This window comes from Sprattus sprattus (genome assembly GCF_963457725.1).
Source record: "Sprattus sprattus genome assembly, chromosome: 7".
Taxonomy (NCBI): Eukaryota; Metazoa; Chordata; class Actinopteri; order Clupeiformes; family Clupeidae; genus Sprattus; species Sprattus sprattus.
This window is the reverse complement of record NC_137926.1, coordinates 16,675,591-16,700,209: the sequence shown is the minus strand read 5'-3', so window position 1 is coordinate 16,700,209 and position 24,619 is coordinate 16,675,591. Positions and strand designations below refer to the sequence as shown.

General features: G+C 43.5%; 1 protein-coding gene across 1 annotated transcript in view; it reads left to right on the top strand.

The window, feature by feature from the left end:
• Positions 1–511: 511 nt before the first annotated feature.
• Positions 512–24,619, top strand: part of LOC308368487 (NT-3 growth factor receptor-like) — a gene marked incomplete at both ends in the record, with an annotated part of 184,190 nt that continues 160,082 nt past the window's right edge. The window contains one exon of the mRNA XM_080842660.1: positions 512–744. Coding sequence (XP_080698786.1) covers positions 512–744 — 233 coding nt within the window. The remainder of the gene's footprint in view (positions 745–24,619) is intronic.

Sequence of the window (24,619 nt, the reverse complement as noted above, 5' to 3'; positions counted from 1 at the left end):
TTAAAATCTATCGCCTAATGTAATGGATTTACCCATGCCTAAATGGGGGATATATTCTGACTCGGCCGTTTTCTTACATTGCAGGTGCGTCAGTTTTAAATCTGCCCAGTAGGTGGGACTTGATGCTCGGAGCATGGACTTCCCTCTCCCGCGACTCTACTCCTAACTCTACACCCGTAAGCACTGGATCCGTGCTATAATAACCTGGGACTAGGCGTCTAACGGCAGCAAAAATATACGCCATCCTGTACCATGCAGCCAGGATACGAGGACACTACTGGAGTATCGATTTTCCAGCCTTTTTTTCTGTAAAGGGGGTTCTGTTGACCCTGCCCTCTCTTTACACGGCATCCGAACTACGGGGACACTACCGCATTGGCATTAATTTGACATACCTATACACGCACCCACTCTCGAACAGCAACACGGTTACAGGTTTAACGTAGCCCACTCCGGTGGCATAGACGGCAAAGGAGTTTACTCTCGTTTTGTGGTCAGAAGATTTGGAATCATGGATTTATTTTTCTTTTCAGACCGAATTTATTGGTGGAGGGTGTTGTTTCTCCTGAGCTTGTTCCAGGACTATTTGAGTACTATTCTGGACTGTCCGCCCTCATGCACTTGCTCCAATACGCAGATCAATTGCAATAAGTCGGACGATGCGAAATTCTTTCCCCTGCTTGCTCCACAAGACACCGTGAACGACGGGAACAGCACAAACATCACCTCAATCATCACCACCATGTAAGTCCGCTGAGAAAGTGTCTGTCACATGTTGAGTCCATGTGTGCATTCTAATTAAGTCTTTCATTTACTCTCCACCCCCAAATCTAATATCTGATTAATTTACCTCAGGTCAGCCTGATTATTTTGTAAAAACCTGAAGACGCTCAGCCACCTTCGCCGCCATAGGCTACGCGTGTCATTACTTTAGTGATTTTTTCTTGATTCGAATTAAAGATCAATTATGCAGTCTTCAAAATAACCACTGCATATAGATTCCGACCTGTTGGTTAATTGTTCCCACCACTTAAGGAAATTCCGAAGAGAATCTGCCCCACGACGCAGTAACCCAGTGCGAAAAAGATCTAGAGAAAAGGGATATCCTTAGATGAATCATATTCTTGGAGTACATTCAGGTGCATAACATTGAAGTGATGCAGCCATTACCCCATGTGAAATGTGTAAAAAAAATCGAGTCACGACTAGGCGTCTTTATTTACCTACCTCTTTTTTTGTATATCGATCTTTGAGTATTCAAATATTGTTGAATATAAACTTCGTTGTGTAAAAGCGTCTTATGAAAGTACCTACTGGGAATTCCAGATGCTTAGATATGTTAAATATTGATCACGCACTATTCTCTAAGATGTGTGAGGAACACCGAAGGCTATATGAGTCAGGTTCGATTCTGTGGAGGCTTTGCAATATCTGACCTGGCTGTCCTTACCGCGTCTCCTACATTTACATTGCTGCAGTATCACTATCCACGCGAAGAACGGCAAACTTCTGCTGCAATCACCCTTTCCTAAGTTTGTGATGTAACGGTAAAATAGCTCCCCTGTGCGTACGCGGTTCTAAATCGGCGATAGTTTGCATCCTGCTGCGCCGATCAAAGGGTGCGAGCCTTTTTCTGTGTATAAAACTCACAGAGTAGGTGTATGGTAGAGGCAAAATCCCCATGTCTTCTGAGACAGGAATTGCGTAAATGTTTTGAAGATGTTGGAAGACGTGCTTTGTTATAATGTCCATTATAAAATGTGTGAGTGACTTCTGTAGAGTCACAGCTTCCGCGACTGGAATCTTAAGACAACGTCCTCACTTAGCATAGTGTTTTGGATACCGTCTCTCTCTATCTAATTTTACATTTACAGTTGAAGCTACCGAGGCATAAACACCGACATGCTGTCGAGAAACCTTTCAATCTCAATGTTTAATGGGGAGGGAACATATCTTGTGGAAACAATAAACCAATTCATGATTAATTATTTGTGGAGAATGACCAGTGGCGCTGATACCATGACAACCTCCTGTTCTGGCTGCACTGTCCTCAGTTTTACAATCTTTAAACGGGCAACTGTTGGCAACTGTTTTGTAGTTTACGGTGTTCAGGATAACAAGCGCAATTGTTTGCACCATTTGTGCAGCTTTTGGGGGGTGGAAATGCTTGTCTGAGGATTTTGAATAACTAGCTTGAGCCACTAGAGGGAATGGTGTCGCTTTTTGGAGAGCAAGAACATCCGAGTTTAATAGTAATGACGTGTAGGCTACCTGCTGCAGATTTTCTGTAGCACACTTGCACACTCTGAATTTCACTTAATAAAAGTGTCAGGAGTGTGTTGTATTGCGTACAGTGTAACTATCTAATAGCCTACAGAAACAATACGTGGCATAGAAGCGTCCAAATCAGCACCTGGGGGCTGGACAGCTCCGTAGCATGTTGGTGTACTGCAGAATTCATCCGACAGCCTCCAAAACTAAAGCCTTGCGCACCCCCAACTCTCCCAACAATTATAAGCGCTGGCGTCTTAGGTAGTAGCATGTCTCTCCTATATCAATAACAGTCAACTATAAAGTGATAATAAACTATGGTCAACCACTAACTTCCGTGTAGCTGATGCTAACACTGCTCTTGAGACAACGTGGGCCTGGGTAGGAGGTGAGTCCTTGAGGCAGTTGAAGCACTAGGCAGTGGAGATAAGCAAAACAATTCTAGTCATCCAGACTGAAACTTTCATGCCTACTACCATATGGTGCCTCTTGAAATGGGAACCGTGAAATGTTGAAATTTGGGAAAGATGGAAAGCTGCAATGCCATGCTCACTGAAATGCCTTGTTTATTGTTTGCGCGTCAACGCAGTTGGGCATCAACTCTATCAGAGATTCATAGCAAACAGTGATATCCTTTGTCTCAGAGAAGATCTTTGTTAGCCTACAAATACAAAAAGCTTTATGTGAGGTTTCCCAAAAGTCCATGAGAAATATTGACATACGGGTTTATGTGTGAGTCTTTGCAGGTGGTCCAGTGGTGTCTGTTTCTGGGGTTATCTGTTTACTTCCTCTAAGTCACAGTGTTGCATCTGAGGACACCTTTGGTGTTCATGGAGTATTTGTTGTGGAAAAGGAAATGATTCCAAACTACAGCATTGATGTAGATAACAGGGACAATGAAAAGCGAATGTGTCTCTCAACATATCCATGTATTTACCGTTTCTTTAAATTTCAATGCGTCATTAAAAAATCTTCTGGCTTGTAAAAATGTGAGATAAAGACACCACAAATGTTATAAAAAAAAACAAGAATGAAGTACAATATGAAATGCGTTAGCATGTTTTTACAACAACACATTTCTTGTTGTCCTAAAACGTTTGAATGTTTGTTGAATGATAAAATCCATAATTCACCTTGAAGAGTTTTTGCCGGTAATGAAGATTCAGCAGTGCGGCCTTTTTAAATGTGCTGGGAGCGAGTTAATCCTGACGGCCACTCGCCTCCTACTGAAGCCAGCACACTTGAAATGGATTAGTCTCCAAACACAAAAGGGAGGAGGAAAAATGATATTCGGAGGAGGAAAAAAAAAAGTGATTTTCTTTTTCAAGAGCCAAATTACACTGTTTGACAATAAGCCAGAGCTGGTTACGTTTTAATGCCTCAAAGTGGATCAGGCCACAGAGCAGGATTTCTGGTGCTTTGTGGTTGAAGAGTGGGCCCCGTCTGAAAAGTGCGTTTGGGTCTGTTACTCAGTGTGGCTGTGTTTTTTGAAAGCTGTATTATTTATTGATGATGTTTTTATTAGAGCAGAGCGGTTTGCTGTACTCTGCTCATAATGAGCAGCGGGCTGAAAACGCTTGTGTTGTGACCCCGCTGGGATTGAAACTCACCCTCTGAATCAATGCTCCTGAGAGGTCCCCCGTTGGCCAGAGCTGGCAGCCACACGGCCTGCTATACAATTAGTGCTAGATGGGATGTGTTTGTGGCTGATTGAGAGAGAGAGAACGAGAGAGAGAGAGAAACAGAGAATCGCACTCATGAGAGCTTTAGCTAAATGCTGTACGATGGTGGAAGCTTTCATCCAAGAGAAGAGTACAGTGCCCACATACACATACACAGATCCCCACACGTGCACGTACACACACACGCATGCACGCACGCACGCACGTACACACACACACACACACACATGCGCACACACACATGCGCACACACATACACACATGTGTACCACTCCCTGGAAAGTAATGCTTCAGAGGTCCTCAACATTACTGTGAGCTCTGTGTGAGGGTATTGCTGTCTTGTCACAGCATAGCTTTAGTTTAGCAGGGACAATCTGCTAGACTTGCATTCTACAGGACCTTTCGATTGATAGATACAGCAGATATAGGGAATGATTGATACTTTATTGATCCTGAGGAAAATGTAGGCATCCAGTAGCTTTTCCGACACATAGACAAAAAACAAGAAACAGTACAGAGAGCTGCCACTGTGATAGAGTATGTGACAACGGTAGTAGTGCAAATCTAAAGTGATTAACAGTACAAGAATAATGATCACTGTAAATAATATCAGATAGAAATTGAAGATATGTATGATATAAATAAATACAAAATTGAGTGTAAGGGCTTACAAAGCCAGTAACCAACAGCAGGGCAGTCTGATGACATAATCAAGGTGAGCATGGGTAGCAACAGAGAGGCAGCATCACGCCCAATAGTCAACTTCACCCCGCCATTTCTGGGAGCAGTTGAATAGCCGTATGGCCTGCAGGACAAAAGACTTCCTCAGTCTGTTTGTCGAGCAGGATTGAGACAGCTGTCTGCCACTGACAATGCTCCTCTGCCCAGTGATTGTGCTGTGCAGAGGGTGGAGGGCATAGGTGGGCAAGAGTTTATTTATGGTCCTGCACTGCATGGCATGACAGCGCTTTAGAGCTGCTTTGTCACCCCATCTTAATCCTGACTGTGGCAGGCAGACAAACATGACCATCTTATAGCAGTCTGTGACAGTTGAAAAACAATCGTGTGCAGAGAAGAGCTGATAAAACTGTAATATAATTGTGTAATTAATATGTTGCTCCAACCTAACACTAAGCCAAACACAATACACTTTAGCACTGAGAACACGCTGCACCACAGCACAGAGAAAACCCACTAGAGTAGGGCCTTGTTTCCCGATAACGACATATCTTAACGGCCTACATGGATTTTGGAGACATCGTAGACTCATCATAGCCGCAAGTGCGGTGTCGGGAAACCGCTCTGCAAGGATCCCTCTTACGACCGATTTCAAGTCCTTTTTAGCGTTCGGGAAACTAGGCCTAGAACATTAAACAGGGGCATTAACGTTCAATAGAGGAGGATAGTGTGTGTTATGCAGCAGACATTGCACTGTGTGAAACATTAAGAACGGTGAGGGTTTGTTTCCCTGCATCTCTGTGTGTTCAGGTGCGAGGGGCGTTGCTTGATAACTGATGAGTGGCTTTGAGAGCGGGGACATTAGACTGTCTCATTCCGGCAGGAGGAACTCACTGGAAAAAGGGCTTTTTCAGCAGCAGGCATCAGCTGTCTGTGAGATATGAGATGAAGAGTGTGGAGAGCATTGTGTGGAAGTTTTTCTCCCTGACATTTTCATGAGAATGCAGCATGAATGGCGATCCTGCCTTCTCCTATACAATGAGAACAAAATCAAGTGGATATTTGAGACATTTTGCAAGAAAAAAAAAACAGACCACTGCTAGTCTAGAGTAGCAGGTGACTTCAGACCTGACGAATGTGTCCTAGGTCTGGGCGATCCTAACACCTGAATCAGTTGCAAAGTTGGTATCTGAATGTGAGTGCAGCCTTATTGCTGACTATGTACATTGATAATTAACAAATAAAAATGACTAAGATCGGATCTGTATGTTTATTGTCAAATGGAGAACTGCTTCTTTCCCCGTGGTATAGATGTAATTAAAAAGGTAGCATAGAACATATATTCTTATACGTATACTTAACTGCTTCATTTTGAGATCTTTTTTCTTCAGAAAGACTTGTGTTGTAAGATTTTCTTTGTACGTGGATACATACTACAAGTGAAAGGAAGATTCTAATTTTAAGAGACATGCTTTAACTCAAAGAGATTTCCTGTAAAGTAAATGTGCCCTTGTCTGGTGGCAGTGATTTTTGCAGTCCACTAACTGTTACTAGATGTGAGCCCTCTCTGGTGCCGGAAACACGGTTCCTCTCCAGCCAGCCTGTCGCCACAGTGTTGGACCTCAATACATTATTTGTCTAATTGAATACCTTAAGCGGGCTCAATTTATTTTCATTGGGGGCAGCCATTAAGCTAATTGTCTTTTTCTGTACCAAGGAAAGCGGTTTGGGCATTAGGAGGACAATCCTTTAGCTTCTTAATGGGACGTTGCTATCCATGGACTGAGTGTATAAATACAGGTTAGCATAAATGCTGGCAGGGAGGGCACAGGCCTTTTATGTTTCCCCACTCATGATTAGCATTGCATAACAGAACCACAATGAAATAGGATGCTTGGCAGCTTAAGCACAAGCCAGTCTATCTAGTTCATTATGTACGTATGTAATGCATAACAACGTGTGGTATTATAAAGAGGAAACTGCTTAGATGACTGTCTGAATTATATAGTTCTTATACAAGTTTTTAATGTAGAGCCTTTAGGTTATTACTGCAGGTTGCTGTTATCACAATGGCATTGACTTTTAGTTGGAATTGGAATGCAGATAATGTGTTATCATACAGACATGTAGGTTTCTTTTATCTACACAGTCAGAAGGCATATGGCTGTGTCTTTGTGTATACATACCAATGTGTGTGTTTGGAAACATCATGCACATCAATAGGCCATTCTGCATATTTGTGTCTGTGCACACGCGCGTGTGTGTGTGTGTGTGTGTGTTTGTGTGTGTGTGTGTGTGTGTGTGTACATGTACATGCATCTGTGTCTGTATTGGGCTGAGTAAGGCTGTCACTTGTATGGTTACAGTGAAGGATTTGACTTAAATGAAAAATCTTTTCTTTCATCTTCTCCTCTCTCCATTTCATTGCTCTTGTCCTTCCTCTCTATTCTCTAATTCTTTATTCCTCTAGTTTTGTCCCTTCTCCAGCTCATCTCGTCTCCACCCCTCTCCTTCCCCCCTTGTCTCTCAGAAAAACACTGCTATGTTGCAGAATACGAGCTGTTTGCTTTTTGTAAAAACTGACATTTGAAAGCTGTCAGTATGTCTGTGTAAAGGAGAACAAGCGAGAGAGAGAGAGAGGCGGGGAGAGGGGGCGGGAAAGCCTTGAGAGATGAAACATGTTCAACTGTGTAGAAGTCACTGGTGTGTGTGTGTGTGTGTGTGTGTGTGTGTGTGTGTATGTGTGTATTCTGTTGCATGTCTCTGGTCATATTTCCCCCCTCTGTCTCATACTCTCTGCCGGATCATTTCATACCGCAGTGAAATGAAAGATTGTGCTGTGTAAAATTAATTATTTGTGCATGAATAATTAGGCATCTAATGAGTTGTTCAAAATGACTCGGCCTGGGAGTGACTAGATGGGAGCACACAGGTGTGACTGCTCCAGATGTGAGCTGGCCAAACCAGCAACAGTGGTGATTAGTTTAAGGCAGGCCAACATCAGTGAGGATCACTGTGGGGTTTGTCAAATTGACAAAGATGATGAGTAATCCTCTCCCCTTCCCCCATACCATCCTACAGACATGATCATGTGATTATGTTGCTCTCTGAAGAAGGCCAAATAATGACAGCACATCTGTAAGCTTTGCATCATTAAACACAATTTGCAGGACATAGATAGTGAGTTTTCTATGCAGAAAAAATTAGAATTATTGGTGAATATGAACTGTTTTTTAGAACACTGAGCTAAAACTAATGCAGTCCTGCAGTACATCTTAACTTCATGAAGGTAATAGGATTCAGTGTATGTAAGAACTAATTTAGAGAGCTGTTGATTTATTCACCAATTCTACGCCACTCAAACAAATAGTGGGACTTGTGCGCCTATAATAAACAAAATCAATAGTGTAGCAGGCAGCTACATGAAAGCTACATGGATGAAGTTGAAAAAGAGATGGCAACATCGGTGAACAAATGTGAGGGTTGCTCTTAAAATGGTACAAATGAGCAAAACCGGTGCTCAAAATGCTGCTTCCGTTTGTTTCTGTAAATGTCTCCTATGCACCCATCTGTGTGTTTGTGTGTGTAATTCAATATGCAATTTGAATTACACCTTTTTTTAAACAGCGGAAAAAAGTCACATTAGACATGCGCTATCCCTGCAGTTTTCATACATATCGGAATGCGTAGTTTCTCCAAGCCCAGTTTGCCCAAAACTCCCAATTTCCCCACGACCCTCCAATGAATGCACCAGTCAGAAACAAGTCATTCTGTGCTCTTGAGGCAGACCGAATGGGTGGGGTGTTCATACATGCCATGCCATGTTATTAGAGACACATTGTGATGAAAATACGCCTTAAACGGGCACTAATGTTTTAGCACATCTGCCTTACAGTGCATATTTGTGTTAGTTTGTGTGTTTGTGTGTTTTTATGTGCATGTCTTTTTGAGTTTGAGTGTGTGTGTTCCTAGAGTGTCAGCGGGTAGAATAGAAGACCAGATGGTGTGTAGAAAATCAAGTATGTGCTTGTGATCGTGGTTGTGACCATGAATGTTTTTTCCAAGAGCAGAGTACTCAGCTTCTATCCCCCATCAGAAGTGGAGGCACATGATCACCTGTGTGCATGTTTGTGCGTGTGTGCACGCCTGTGTTAGTGTGTTTATGTGTGCCTGTGTGTGTGTGAATGTGTGTGTGTGTGTGTGTGTGTGTGTGGGTGTATGTGTGTGTGTGTGTGTGTGTGTGTGTGTGTTTGTATGTGTGTGTATATGAATGTGTATGTGTATGTGTGTAGGTGTGTATGTGTATGTATGTATGTGTGTGTATGTATGTGTGGGTGTGTATGTATGTGGGCTTGTGCATGCGTGCGTGCGTGTATGTGTGTGTATGTATGTGTGTGTGTGTATGTGTGTGTGTGTGTGTGTGTGTGTGTGTGTGTGTGTGTGTGTGTGTGTGTGTGTGTGTATGTATGTATGTGTGTGTGTGTATGTGTGTGTGTGTGTGTGTGTGTGTGTGTGTGTGTGTGTGTGCATGTGTGTGTGCGCGTGTGTCTAAGGCGGGGGGGGGGGGGGGGGGGGGCCTGGAACCAGCTTCTCCAGCTTGCGGATCGGCTTCCTCCGGTTGAGGAATCAGACGACATGTGTATGTGTGTGTTTTTGTGCATTTGTGCGTATCTGCTGTGTGTGTGTGTGTGTGTGTGTGTGTGTGTGTGTGTGTGTGTGTGTGTGTGTGTGTGTGTGTGTTTGTGTGTGTGTGTAATGCTGCGGGCTTCCTACAGTGCTGTCTTTATGGTTGACTGTGTCTCTGAGCCCCTCAGGAGAGAGGTGCAGCCTGGGCCAAATCCTCCTCAGTGTGCCGGCACCACGCCATGCAGCCCAGCACCACTCCCTTAGCCAACATCTTACCCCCCACTAACCCACTGACCAACCCCCATCTCTGCTTAGACCACACTCCACTCACACCCTTGTGTCTGAAATGGCCCCAATGCACAACAGACAAGACCGTCTGCTGTTAGCAGAGTAACAAAACAGCAAAGAGAAAGCAAAATAGCAGAAGACCAGACACACACACACACACACACACACACACACACACACACACACACACACACACACACACACACACACACACACACACACACACACACACACACCACAAACGGTCCTTTGGGGTCTCGCTCATTTCATGACATTCAAGCCTAATCTGGGGTGGAATGGAATGTATTTGCTTTCTGTCTGGGGGGGGTGTGTGTGTGCGCAAGTGTGTGTGTGCGCGAGTGTGTGTATGTACTGTATGTGTGCATGCGCGTATGTGTGTGTGTGTGTGTGTGTGTGTGTGTGTGTGTGTGTGTGTGTGTGTGTTTGTGTGTGTATGTGTGTGTGTGTCTGGGGTGGGTGGGGGGATGGAGTCTCATGCATTGATGTTGCTGAGTGATGTTGAGTGAGCGGAAGAATCCTTGTAAATGAAGTTGGCTGTTCAGAGAGTAGCAATGTAAGGGGTTGTCCCAGAATACTGAGAAGAACTTTCTGTTTTTGAACCTGAATTACTCCCTGGAATTCGCAATTACCTGCAGTTTCCTCGCTGCAAGAAAAAAGTGAACCAGGTGGTGTGTGTGCTTCTCTCTCTCTGGATGTGTGTATGTTTTAAAGCCTGTGGTGTTTAAAAAAGGCGGTGTCTGTGTCTGTGTCTGTGTCTGTGTGTTGTAGTGTCTGGTGTCAAATAAGGTAGTGTTAGCGTCCGTGTCTGTGTGTGTATGTTTTGTAGCGTCTGATGCCAAATAAGGTTGTGTTAGTGTCCGTGTCTGTGTGTTTGTTTTGAAGCTTCTGGTTTAAAATGTCCCGCCTGAGCGTGGCCCCCTCTCACCACCTCTACTCGACCTTGCTGGATTAAAAGGCTTTTTGTTTATGAAAGTCTCCCTAATGGGCCTGGCACGTGTGCACACGACTGACCCGGCCTAAGATGCATTATGCTTTTTCCAATAGCATTATAGATATGACCCTAACCTAATGACAAAAATATCATGCCCCCTCAGAGGCCTAATGCAGCTGTTATGGATTTGAAGAGAATGGAGATGGGCTCGGGGCCGTGTGTTTCTCACTTCAGCCCCTCACGCTCCGGCGCACTTGTCTCCCCTCGTGAAGGTTGAGGCTCATAATGTATCGGAGCTGCTGGTTATGAAAATCATAATGGCCCAGAGATCAATAACTTAAGGCCAGCAATGTGCTAAAACATATCCCAGATGGGGACTGACGGGGGAGCAAGTTCTGGCCCAGACCTGGTGTAAGCCTGTGCCAGAGCTGCTTCAGAGGGAGGGGTCGGGGGTTGTTCAGAGGTGGACTGTGGGTTATGAAAATCATAATGGGGCAAAGATCAATAACCAGCGGAAGCGTGGGGCTCAAAATGCAGGGCCCCTGGACACGGCTGGGAGGTAAACATCACACGGACCTCTTTAGATTGATCCATCGACGGGAAGTATTTAGAAGTGAGTTATCTGTGTGTGTGTGTGTGTGTTTGTGTGTGTGTGTGTCTGTGTGTGTGTGTGTGTGTCTGTGTGCGTGTGTTTGTGTGTGTGTGTGTGTGTGTGTGTGTGTGTGTGTGTGTGTGTGTGTTTGTTTGTGTGCGTGAGTGTGCATACTTGTAATCTGTGCTGGTCATTGCAGAGTGTGTTGTGTATTATTGTTCCTAGATAATTTTCATGGTGTTGGTGTGGGGTGCGATGTATTGTCCTCTGAAGAAGCCGCACAGGATGTGTACTGTATGTGTGTGTGCGTGTGTATTTGTTGATGTTGATTTATGCAGTTGTGTGTGTGTGTTTGAGCACAGTAGAAAGAGAGAAAGAGAGTGAATTCAGGTCAGATCCTCTAACTCTCTTGCACAAAGGACAGGGCGAGAGCAGGATGCATCCAGAAAAGGTGCAGTTCCACCCAGTCCTGTTTACCCTTGTTAAACCGAGGATGAGATTGAGATGAATGATTCTGCCCTTAGATAGAGCAGATTCCAATTTCACCAGGTGTATGGGAGTTGCATTTCTAATTGCACTCATACTGTATGCATCTTGTGAGATTCTCTGTGAGCGGCAGTGTTGTGTGTTTCTTTCTAAATCCAGACCCGTTCATCCGCATCATGAAAGCGCCAAGCTTCTGGGCTGGCATTGGTGCCAGCTGCCACAGGCTGGCAGTACGGGGTACTACTGTTCTGTAGTTTACCCCAACAAACGGAAGAAAACAAATGGTGTCATCCAAAGTGCACTTTAATGTCCATATTGAATTATTACAGAGTAGACCTAATGTGATTATGTAAGCATAAAGGAACTTTGTACTATGAATAGAATATTTGAAATAGTAAATAACAAAAAGAGCCAATGGGTATGTTTGGATGATGGATGGATGGGAGATCACAACAAGTAAGAGGTAAGAGTGTAGGATGTTATGGATAAAGAAAGCTAAGTGGAGACAGTGGAAACAGTTAGTACATATCAGAACCCCCTCCCCCCCCCCCCCCTGATTTAACAAGAATGTTATTGGGCATCATAACCATTAGTATTCAACACAATGTTACTAGTTACCCTGTTAAAAATGTAAAATGTATTTTATCTACAGTATTTAACGGGCATTACTTTTTGACTGGCAGATGAGAGGAGGTTCGAACATAAATAAGAGAATGAGTAAGAGATCAAAAACAAGCGCATACTGCCACAATAATCGGGCCTGTCTAGACTGCGAAAAGTGTAATATAAAAAATATATTCTATGTACTAAATTATTATATTCGGATGTTATCCCTTTGTATTCACCAACATTTTGATTAGTAACTAAGTGTATTACTAATACTAAACTAATTTTTCTCAGTAAAGGTAACGAATTACAGTTACATTTATCTTGTAATTTAATTACTTAACTCCATTACATCTAGTTACTCCACAACCTTGTCTCTAAAAGTATTTACAGAAAGAGTGGAAGACATTCAAATTCGTTTTTATACAAGAGAATAATGGTACTGAAAGGAAAACACAAGACACAGCCGCGTTGTTGAAATGGGAACTTGTAACAATCTTTGTTTTGATGTTGAGAAGGAATGAACAAATAGGTTTGAAAAAAATAGGATTGAAACTGAAAACTAATCAGTGACATTTAGCAGAATCATGCCATCACTTGCTGTGAAATCCTCTATTTCTATCTCTCTCTCTCATTTCTCTCCACTAGTTTCCTTCATTCCCTTCGTCCCTCTCTCTCTCCTCCCCCCTTCCTTCTGGCTGATATTTTATTCATTGTGTGTTTAATGAAGCAGCTGATAGACCGCAGTGCACCACGGTGTCTCATCCTCCGGGCTCATTTTTTGGTTTGCTGGCGGAGCGCAGATGACGCCTGTCAGAGGGATTGGCGTGTGTGGGGTGACACACTCCTCACTTTCCCTTGCTTGACTGCGCCAGTCTCTGGACCTTTCCGAGGTGGCAGGTGACGGCAGCCACGACTCCGGCCTTGGTCTGGCACAGAGCCGCCCCGAATGGGACCACAGTCGGGGCTACGTTTGTTCTTGATTCAGCTGACACCTCAGGATGTGTTTCTTGAGCCTGACCTCTAAGTCAACCAACTACTCAGGATAATGCAGAGAGTCAAAGTTGTCATCAGTTTTAGCACACTGGCAGGGCTCTCAAACACGGAAGGGCATAGGTTACTTTTCCAACCTGGAATTATCCACCTCTTTGGTGGTGCAACAACATAACTCCATTGGACGTGCACCCTGGCTGCCCTAGCCACAGCCATGGAGCTGCTCCTGACACGCAAAGACAAAACATCATCACGTGCAGGAATCGCCCCATCAACTCCATCACGTGTGGCTGTCCTGCTGCAAGCCCTCCCCCCCTAGCTGCACTCAACTGAGCCTTCATGAATATTCACTGAGCCTGAAGTCAGAGTTCAGCCTGCAGGAGATGCAGCGCATGCAATGGAACTGGGGCCTGACGAGAGCGGGCACACTCTAGGGTATAAGGCCACAGACTCTGCCATGAGCTCATTGGATGTTATGCGAAGAAAGGAGTAGACACAAATGCTGATACTCTGCAGGCTGACTTTTGTAGTCCTCTGTTTTGGTTAAGCAATGCTTTGACCCATCGGGGGCAAGCCATGCACTAGCAGGGTAGTTAAAGCTGGCGGCGTTTGGTAGTTAAAGCTAGTTTGGTAGTTAAAGGGCAGTTAAAGCTGCTTCATTTGGTGCGGATGATTTGGCAGTAATTGGAAAACCAGTCCTTGTCAGATATATTCTGCGCTGTAGAAGTGTATATATCATCAAAGTCTACATACTAAAACTTAACTTTAAAGTGTGTCTGTGTTTAGAAAGCAGTCAAAATAATTAGTCGTGCACATGTATTGGTGCCAGAGGTTGGTTTCAAGTTTCATATCCTTAAGAGTCAATTTTGTTGGCTCTCATCAATTTGTATTTGTTGTTGTTGTTTTTGTTGTTGATGATGAACACGGAGGTCCTAATCAAACCCACTGAGTTACACATAAAAAGGGCCACAGACAATGGTTTGCGTAACTTGTGAATGAACACAATGGATGGTCTTGAAAAGGGGCGAAAGGGAGTCAATACTGTAAGGCATACGGCCAGAGCAGTTCATACATCAAAGAGATGGGTGCAACATAAATCTTAACAAATGGAGGGAAAAGGAAATGAATCAAGTGCTACAGTGGTTGCTATGAATCTGAGAGAAAGGGGAACCTGGAAGGAAGTATTATGGCTTTGCCGCAGGGGACTGAATAAATGATCCTCTGGTCAGCTCACGCTTAATGATGCTTGTGAGTTAACATCTACAGGTAACATCTTGGTTGGTGCGATCACCAAAATAAGCAAGTATGGATGTGTCAGAACATTCCACCACCCAGCGTTGTCAGCTGAAGATCTCGTTAGATCTCGTAAATTCTTTCAATCACAAGCCCATATATTCAGTCATGAATCACCAGCATAAAGAAATTTCAATCAGAGTCATTCAATCATAAACTGAAAATCAATATTCCAATGTGGTTTTTCTTTTTAAGATTTGGTTTGACATTAAGTTTTTGAGGGGGAAAAGGAGGAAGGAAATTTAAATGGTCATGCTCTACTTTACCATACATAAAACATACCACGTACCATTTACATAAAAACAAACACAGTGGGTCGTTCTGGAAATGTTTTTCAGTACCCAATGTGTCCCATTGCAACAGTGGAAATATATGCAAACAAGCTGCAGCTGATCCGCCACCATTTTGCCTTCAATCAAAGTTCCCTGCGTGTGTTGTCCAATTGTGACCACGCACACACAAGGAAGCCCACGCCAGTGTTTCCCACAGAACTGGAGGGAGGGTGTGCAGGTGGGGGGACAGAGGGATGGAAAACCGGACATATGGTCACCATATCTACTACATGTGTTAAACAACAAATGCGTGTGAACTTTTAACACAACATTTTGATTATTTGGAACCTCATGTACTATGCCAACATAGCGGAATTGTGACGTGCAGTCAAATCAATTTCCTTGCCTTGATTTTTATTTCAAGAACTTCACTTCAAATGAAGTAGGCCTTGGTTTAACTCATATATTATATATTTTCATATAAATGTTGCTAAGCAACTTTATCAATAGCTGTCCGATATACACATTTTCTGTGAAGAATACAAATACATTTGTTTGTACAGACATGTTTTAAAATAATCATGGTCTCAGCATGTAAGCAATTACAGTAGAACTGTAGTGCAATTGCAGCAATCATGTCAAGGGATTGCTTTACACCGGGATGGTGTTGTGCTGGAGTCATTTCAGAGTCCTCAACATTTTACTTAAGTTTACATAAGTTCTGTTTTGTCTGTAGAACAAGCGTCTCCTTGAAGATGGCTGGTCCTCTGGAGGTTTTCTGCACCCATGATAGTGTATATGTACATGTCTGTGTTGAAGTGGGCTCTTTCAGTGAGACACCATTGAGCTGGCAGCCTGCTCCCATGACACTGGCACCACAGTACACCTCATGTCTACCTCACAGCACCTGCGCCCCAGCAGAGGGGGTGCCAGGGCACTGAGCTCTCTCCAACAGTACTACACAGATGCCTCTGAGACTCTGAGAGTGAGCCCTCCTCACGTGGCACCCAACACTGGAAGGGTCCTCACCATGCCAGGGAAGAACTGCCAGCCTTAAGTTTTCCTTTCAGCCTGGCAAGACACAGCAGTCCCTCAGCTCATCTTCTGTCTATTCAAAAGCTCTATAAATAGTTTTGAGCTGTTTTCATGTTTCAAAAGGTGTCATGGCCTTATATCATGAAGTGGTGAAGTGTAGGTGTAAGAATTGGCTGATTAATCGATTGTTATTTTCATTTACAATTTTGGCTTCCAACGATTATGAAAACAAGATAATCGAGATAAAACTATTATTGTGACGCATACCTTTACAGCGTCCCAAAAGGCCGGCCAGGCTGTGTCATGTTTAAGGTCAGCCAAGATGACGGCAAGAGAGCCTTTGATCAACAGAAAAGGTCAAACCAATTCATCTGAAACGACTGAACAACAGCTGTGAGGATCTCCTGTACGCCACAGTCACCATGTGACACCACATCACAAAGTGACATGCTGTGTTTATTCAACAGTGCTTCTACTGACTAATGGAGTTTGAAGACACCAGATTGTGTTTTCTTTTGTTTATTTTTCTTTTGTTTATTTATTGTACGCCCATTCCAACCTGCGTTTTCGTCATCAAGCGTTGCCAAGCAACGACTATTGTCCCTCTAAAGCCAAGTTGAGTCAGAGTGGCTGTTGTGCACATTCATTAGTGCACTCACCTGTCCTCAGGTTATCTGTTGATAAGTACATTCCCTCTTCTCTATTAAGTCCTTTTCCTCACTTGATTACCATTACTAAGTCACTGCAGCACTGATATAATGTGATGTATGCTGGACTTAAAACAATGCAAGGCATTTTTGAGGTGGTGCAGACGCACTTGGCGTACTTCCACCCTTTTGTTGGAGGTGCACACAAGTGTAACGGCATTAAGATTGCAGGGTCGATGGTGTATCACTGGAATATTTCTACTTTTTTTAGTGGCAGCGTCATCGATGCATAACAATGGTGAAGTTGTGTAGTGCAGAGACCTGCAAGAAAATGTATCTGATGAAAAATGAAGATCGTTTTTTTTAATTCCCATTAATTTATTAGCAGTCAGATTTATGATTTTCTCACAAGTATTCATCTGCTAAATGGGCCCCTTTTAAGGAAAAAAACGTAGAGTGATTAGCAGTGAAAAGTCTGAGTGAGGTTGTCCCAGGATATCCTCCCTCATGAAATGCCTGATTTATAAGTATTTATTTATTTATCATACTTTACAATAATTTTTTAATAAGAATTTTTGCCCAAATCAAGCAGCCCTAGTATGTGTGCGTGTGTGTGTGCACCCAACAGGAGGACATGATGTTCCAGGGGTGTGTAGGGGTGTCAGGGTACTAAGCTCTCTCCAGCTGTACATGAGTGTTAATCAGGCCACCGAGGGCCCGCAGACACTTTGAAGACACCTCACAGATGAGAACTCGTCCTCACTCATCTTCTCAGCGTGGTAGTATGCTGCAGTCCCTCGTCACACCTCCTGCCTGCTCTCAAACTCCAAGTTCCTAATGAAAAGTTTCAAACTGTCAAACAGGTGTCGTGCCCTCTCCATATTTTCAGAGGTGAAGTTTTGTAAAGGAGTGGTGAAGGAGGAGAGCGTAGGTGTGTGTGTGTGTACCGAGGCGTTGAGGGGCGAGGAGGCATCAGATGCTTAAGTCCAGATGACTGGACGTACGACTGCCCAGATGCCGAGTTGGCCCGTGAGGCAGAGAGCAGGGATTTCACTAAATTGAGACAGCATGGCAGATCTGAGAGAGCCTCAGTGTTTTGGTCCTGTTCCAGACTCCCCTCGTCCCGGAACACAGATCTGTTTGGCGCTGATCCGAGAGGCTAAACTTAGAGTAATTTCCTCTACTCATAATGGGACCAACCTGGACGGACAGCTGCACGTGGAAAATGTGTGTACTTTACACTGGACTGACACTTTGTGTCCGTCTTCTGACGTAATGCAGAACCCCACAAAGGGAATATAGTCAAGAGTAACTCTGTATTTGTAACTTAAAGAATGCTTGTTTGTGTGTGTGTGTGTGTGTGTGTGTGTGTGTGTGTGTGTGTGTTTGTTTCTGGACACACACAGCACACACCCACACACTCATACACAGGTTCACACTGAGGTAAATAAACACATGGATGTAAACTGCTTAGGATCTTCAAACGAAAAGCTCAGATGAAATAAAACCTTTGCTTAGAGCTCACTGTGCCGGCATTGACTTGTGTTGGAAAAACCTGGGGATCTCACCAGAATGCGGTACCAATTAAATTGTTATTTTCATAGTTATTATTTGCTCTGTTGACCTGTAGACACTATGTTGGGCAGCTATTTCTGGAAGCTTCTTGCGCCATCCTACTACTACCTCGTAAGGGTTACGACTCTGCAATCTGTGCTTAGAAGCCTGTAGTCAGATATTTCATCCTGCCGTTCAAGTGTCTGCCTTGTGGATTCCCTGAAGTGAAGAAGCTGAAAAATCCTCGTCTAGTTGTAGTTTCATCCAAAGAGACTTAGTCCTGTGTTGGTTCCTTGGTAACCAAGTGTGATTGCTATGATTTTATCCCGCAGTGTGATTGCTATGTGCAGCCATGCCTGTCAGAGAAGCAGTGTCATTTTTATTTAAGTGTAATTTTCCTAATTACACTTGGAGAAAATTGATATGAAAACTAAGCATTAACCGTAGAAGGTAGATTTGTGGAGATGTCTGTTTTCCTCTACAAAGTCATAATTGCCTCAGAGTGCTGTATTTTGTAAAGCTTTTCATAAATAATTACCTCAGTCATGCAGGGATCGGACACACCACTAAATGGATTTTGATTTAAATTACATTTAAAGTCATACCAAAGTTAACTGGAATGAGTTTAGCGAGGGCTCCTTCATTATTTTCTCCACAGAGCAGGTCGTTTTTTTTTTTTCCAGAATTGATATTTGACAAGTATTACACTGTAGTATATTTTTGGATAGTGAATGGCTGTTCTGTATTGAAAAGTAATGACATGCATCACCTGCTAATCTGAAGGTAGTTGTTGTTGTTTTGTGTGTGTGTGTGTGTGTGTGTGTGTGTGTGTGTGTGTGCGTGCGTCCGTCTGTATTTCCTCGACCTAACCCTTGTTGTCATGGTTACTCATGGCGTCCAATCAGTGCCTGTCTGCTTGTCTGCATGGTGCCATCTGTTGGTGTGTCTGTAGAGAGGAGAGGAGCTTGCTCACACACACTCACACACTCACACACACACTTACACACACAAAGTGAAGGGCAGATGAATAGAGTATGTGTCCTCTTTTTATCTATAATGAAACTCATGTACACATCCCCTTTTGGTTGTGTGTGTGTGTGTGTGTGTGTGTGTGTGTGTGTGTGTGTGTGTGTGTGTGTGTGTGTGTGTGTGTGTGTGTGTCTGTGTGTGTGTGTGTGTGTGTGTGTATGTATGTAATGAACTTGGCAGGTGAGGAGTAAGACTTCATGTGGGAACAGCCTGTGCATATCACAATGGCAGCTTGCCATCCCCTGGTTCTAACACTACTCACATTTCCCCTCATAGCTCACAGTGGTATTCACATGAGAGACCTAGTCTATCTGTAGGGAAAATGCAGGAAACGGGGTTTGTGTGTGTGTGAGTGACTGTGCATATACATGTGTGTGTGTGTGTGTGTGTGTGTGTGTGTATGTGTGTGTCTGTCTGAGTGTGTGTGTGTGTCATGCCCAGCTTGGCCATGCTGGGTGTGCCGCATTAAAACCCTGTTGGCTGTCCTGTCCCTCCGATCCACAGGGGGAGCCCTCTTGTCTGGCATATGTGGCTAGATGGCAGATGATTGGCGGGACAGAATAAAAAGAGTTCCTGAGGTGAGCTTGGGGGCGGCCTCTTTCTCAGATGGACTCTTTGGCACAGGTCTGCCAGACTTTTCCCCGGAGCTTACCCTTTTGGCCTTCTACCACTACACATACACTGATCTGCACGACATTGAACTTTACTTTCTCTTGCCTCTCATTCACTGACTTTTGTAAGTATTTTCATTTCATTCAGTTAATAAATTATCTTTTGATTTAAACCTTTACTCGGTGTGGTCTCCCCATTTTTATGTTACCTCCACATCGAGCCATGTGGTCCTAACAGTGTGTGTGTGTGTGTGTCAAAGAGAGAGAGTGTGTGTTACTAAAGTGAAGAGCATGCTTCAGGGTTCAGATTAATTAACTGAATTACTGATGCTGAAGATTGTCATAACGAACAAGACTGTTGCCGTATTCTGATGGAAAAGACAGAGGGCCTTAACCTGAGGGTGTTATTATGTGCTGATAGTGCTTGTGTGTGTCTGAATATTCCCAGCTAGCTAGCCAGCTCACATTTATTTCTTGCAGCTTCAAGGGCTATTGCAAGTGAATGAGATAGCCTGGAAGGTTGCTCGGGGTCCATGTTAACCTCAGCATAATCTCTTGTAATATGTGCCTGGATTCACCGGAGCTCACTGCAGCAGAGTGATTTGGTGTGATGTGGTGTATTCCCAGCCTGGAGTCAATGTAGTGTTGAGAATAAGAAAGGTTTGGGGATTGTGTGTGCGTGCGTGTGGGCGTGTGTGCGTGTGTGAATGATAGGAAGCATATACTGAGCAGATCTGTAATTGCATAGCACTTGAACAATGTAAGTTACATATGTTATGAGAAGTGTTGGAAGATTGTGGATAAGATTCAAAAGGTCATGAAAAACTCCACAGATGCATTTGATTCAGCTTCTGAGATTTTTTCTGGTGTAGCTAACACATTTTTCCCAATTGTAATGAATGCTTCAGTTATCCATGTATCAATTGTGTATTGGTTTGTGTTTACAGTCACGTAATTGTTCTGGAAATGGCCAGCTAGTGTTTAGGTGAAGATCCTGGACCTACAGGGACATTGTACCATTAATCCGGGAAAATCCCATATCCCATATCATAAAGCAATTACATTTTAAAACAGGCATATATTTCATATGCAGTCCAGCGGCCATAAACCAATAGTAGGAGCTGATTAGGGTTTATGAGACTTATAATGCCTCCTCCACATTAAACACGTGTGTGTGTGTGTGTGTGTGTGTGTGTGAGTATGTTTCCCTGTTACTGTACTTGTGTGTGCCTGCTTGCCCTTTGTCTTACACTCCTGTAGCTGTGTAGATGATGGTGATAGTGTAGATGATAGTGTGTTTTGTATGTTTTTAGGGAGAGCAGGAGAGTGTGAGAGGATGTGAGTGAGGGATGGAATGAAAGAGAGAGAGAGAGAGAGAGAGAGAGAGAGAGAGAGAAAGAGAGAGAGAGAGAGAAAGAGGGGGAGGTAGAGAGAGAGAGAGAGAGAGGGAGAGAGAGGGGGTGGGAGAGAGCATATATGTGACAGGCTAGGATAAGAGCATGTGTTGCATCTCTCTGTGTACTGAACCTCAGAATCAATCAAGGGATAGGCCTAGGTGTGAGAGGTGTAAACAGTGATGAGTTAGCTGTCAATCAAACACTAAGAGCCTGGGTGGCCTGAGGAGCCATCCATCACTCACACACATATACACAAAGACACACACACAGACATTCACACTCACACACAAACACACACATACACATACACACACACAAACACACACACACAGACACACACACACACACACACACACACACACACACACACACACACATTTCCTCTCACCTTACTCTACACATGCTTTAAACATCAGATAAAGAAAAACAGTGGTGGCAGAAGTAGACTCCTTTATCATTCCTCGTGTGGAATCTCTGGAGGAGCTGTTCAAACCGATGACTGTATATAAAAAAAACTCCGCCCATTCCCGTGTGTTTCAATGACAAAGTATTTTCCATGCCACTGTTTTCATGTCTAAATGTCCTTTCCATCTACAGTGTTTAATTCCAACAATTCGTTTTTCCTATTATCATATCTACAATTTTTATATTTTCTGCTAGAAATTAATCGTTAAATGTTATTGTACTATATTGTGAGGAGGCAAGGATACACTCGGTAATGAAGTGATTGACAGCCTTCCCTGGAAGAGACCAGCTGCAGTACCTGAATTGCGCCCATTCTCGTTTATTATGTGGAGTAGCTGAGTTTGAAGTCGAGATTGCCAGTCAATTTAGATTAACCTAGTATTGTTTTATCATTTCTGGGAAACGGCTACATTTAAATGTCCTGTTGTGCTGTTGGTTTTATTAACAGACCCTTTGTGGAAAGTCTTATTCAGAAAGTCTTAAAGTTAAGTCTAATGTTTTAATAATGTGTTATTGTGTCACAAAATCTGTGCACTGCAGTATCATTCTGCCCGAGTCGCTATGACAATAGGGTAATGTTAGCCAAAGAGCCAGTAGAGATCGCAATTCACTTATAATCATATTAAGCCTTAATGTCAGATCATTATTTATTATAATTATTTTTATATTATTCTTAGAAACCAATATAAAACTTTAGCGGAATTGCCATTGTAAATGTATCATTTACTTATTGGGAGTAGCCAACTGGGAATAGCCTAAGCTAAATCTAGCTGGTTGTTAATTCTAGGGCTAACACTAGCAATCTGATAAAAAATTCTAGTGTGAATGATTTGAGGTGGTGTCCCAATATCCAAACATTGTAAAAAATAAAGTTGCATCTGAGTACACCTAGAATGTCATAAACATTACATTAACATTTACTAAATATTTTGTGGATGTCTTGCTATATTTGTAAATGTCTAATCAGGTCTAATCACTTAAAGGTATGTTTTAAGGTGGGATCAATGCCACTTGAAAAATAAGGAGAGTTTTACTTAGGGGACTATTGTATGTGTGTGTCTGTGTGTGTCTGTGCAGTGCTGCTACAGAAGAACGTGATTCAATTCATTACCACACAAAGCAGCGCGGCAGTTAGTCTCTGTCCAGAGCCAAAGCCTCATTATGAGGATTAAACAGCGTCATATGGCCACACTAATGATTGGGCTTTTTATATTTCCTTTCATTCAACAGCTGTAATGTTAATTGGGTCTAATGTTAATTGAAAAACATTAACTTTTAGCGTAGCCACAAGGACAACAGGGCACTGCTCCATATTCCACGGCGATGAAAATGGACGTGCCTTTTGATTTCCATTTTTCATCTCCATCCCAGAGGGGTATCTGCAAATTCGTTTGAACTTCTGTGTGCACCGTGGAGACGATCTGCCAATGGCCGGCTGTTTTGATCTAAAAAGTGAAACAACAGCAAACAGCAACGACCTCAGCATTCAGGCATTCAGAACAAGTGCAAAACGAACAAGGCTGTCCCTCACTAAATGGCCCAACGTCAAATGTCATGGCAACTGCTAATGCTAAATGCTAAAGCCATCTCACTCAGTTGGCAGTGAAGTTATCATTGAACTATGGTGGGGCGTGAAGGGGTGGTGATTGCGTGTACATGAAAGGGTATTGTTTCCTCAGTTGTGTGTGAAATGCATTGCACACTAAAGACACTGCTTGTACGAAGCAGTAACGATACACACAGGACTACAGAGTTATAATACTCGCAGGATTAAAGATTTAAGAATGCTTTCATGTTGAAAGAAAAGAAGCTTTCACACTTTGTTCGTTTGAAGGAGTGGGACCTTTTGAAACATCCAATTTTAAGAACTTGTCTTGTGTCTCCCTCTCTCTTTCCCTCTCATCTCTCTCTGTCTCTCTGTCTCTTTTTACTGTTTTAGGCTTGCTCAGAGAGTATGTCTGTGTTTTGATAAGAATCTAATAAAGCTTAACAGTGCTTAATAAAGTTAATCTGGTGGAAAATGAAAGGAAGAGGGGACTAGTGGTGTAGCCGTAGATCAGACACGCACACGCACATACACACACACACACACACACACACACACACACACACACACTCACACACACACACACACACACAAACACACACAAACACACACACACACACACACACACACACACACACACACACACACACACACACACACACACACATACACAGAGTGTCTCTAATGTGCAGGAGGCATTATAAGTCTCATAAATCCGCACACGCACACAACACACACACACACACGTCCACACACACAGATGTCTGAAACCGAGCACACATTCAACACACAGACTAAACTCATGTACACAACAGATACTACACTGGCACACACACACACAGACACACACACACACAAGCTGAAAAGCTGACAGAGAGGCATGGCTGGTTGTGGTGCTCATGGCACAAGGCCAGGAACTGAGAGTATTGTGGCTCTTTCTCCTAAAACTGGCTGCTGTATCTCGGAAGAGTGGTGGTTTGAAAACATTATGACTCTGCGGTAGGAAATCCAGTCTTCACTGAACTCACACACGCATGCACGCACTGCTTTGCTTCTTGTGGACCGAACGTGTCTGCACTGCATGAGCACTGCCTCACACACACACATACATGCAAATGTAGACACACACAAACACTAACACACACACACACACACACACACACAGACACATGCAAATGCAGACACACGCAAAGACACTCACTGAAACCCACATACACACACCACTGTTTGGAAGGAGAGCAGGAGTGTTTGTTGAGAAAGAGGGTGGGGAGCAGAGCGGGAATAAATGACATTGTACTTCTCTGGGGGAATGCCTCACCAGCTGCTGGTAGTAGGGCCATGTTTTAAACATGCCCGTAAAGACCGGCGCGTCTGAGGCAAAGCAAGAGGTGCGTGTACCAACACAACGGATCATAAAACAGCACAACTGCCCCGCCATGCAGAGCACGGATCTCCCGTGCTGTGGGGTACAAGATCACCCTTCTGCCTGGGAGACCCAGTTCCTGGCAGACCCTCCCAGAAGTGGGTCACGGCAGATGTTCAGGTGTGTGTGTGTGTGTGTGTGTGTGTGTGTGTGTGTGTGTGTGTGTGTGTGTG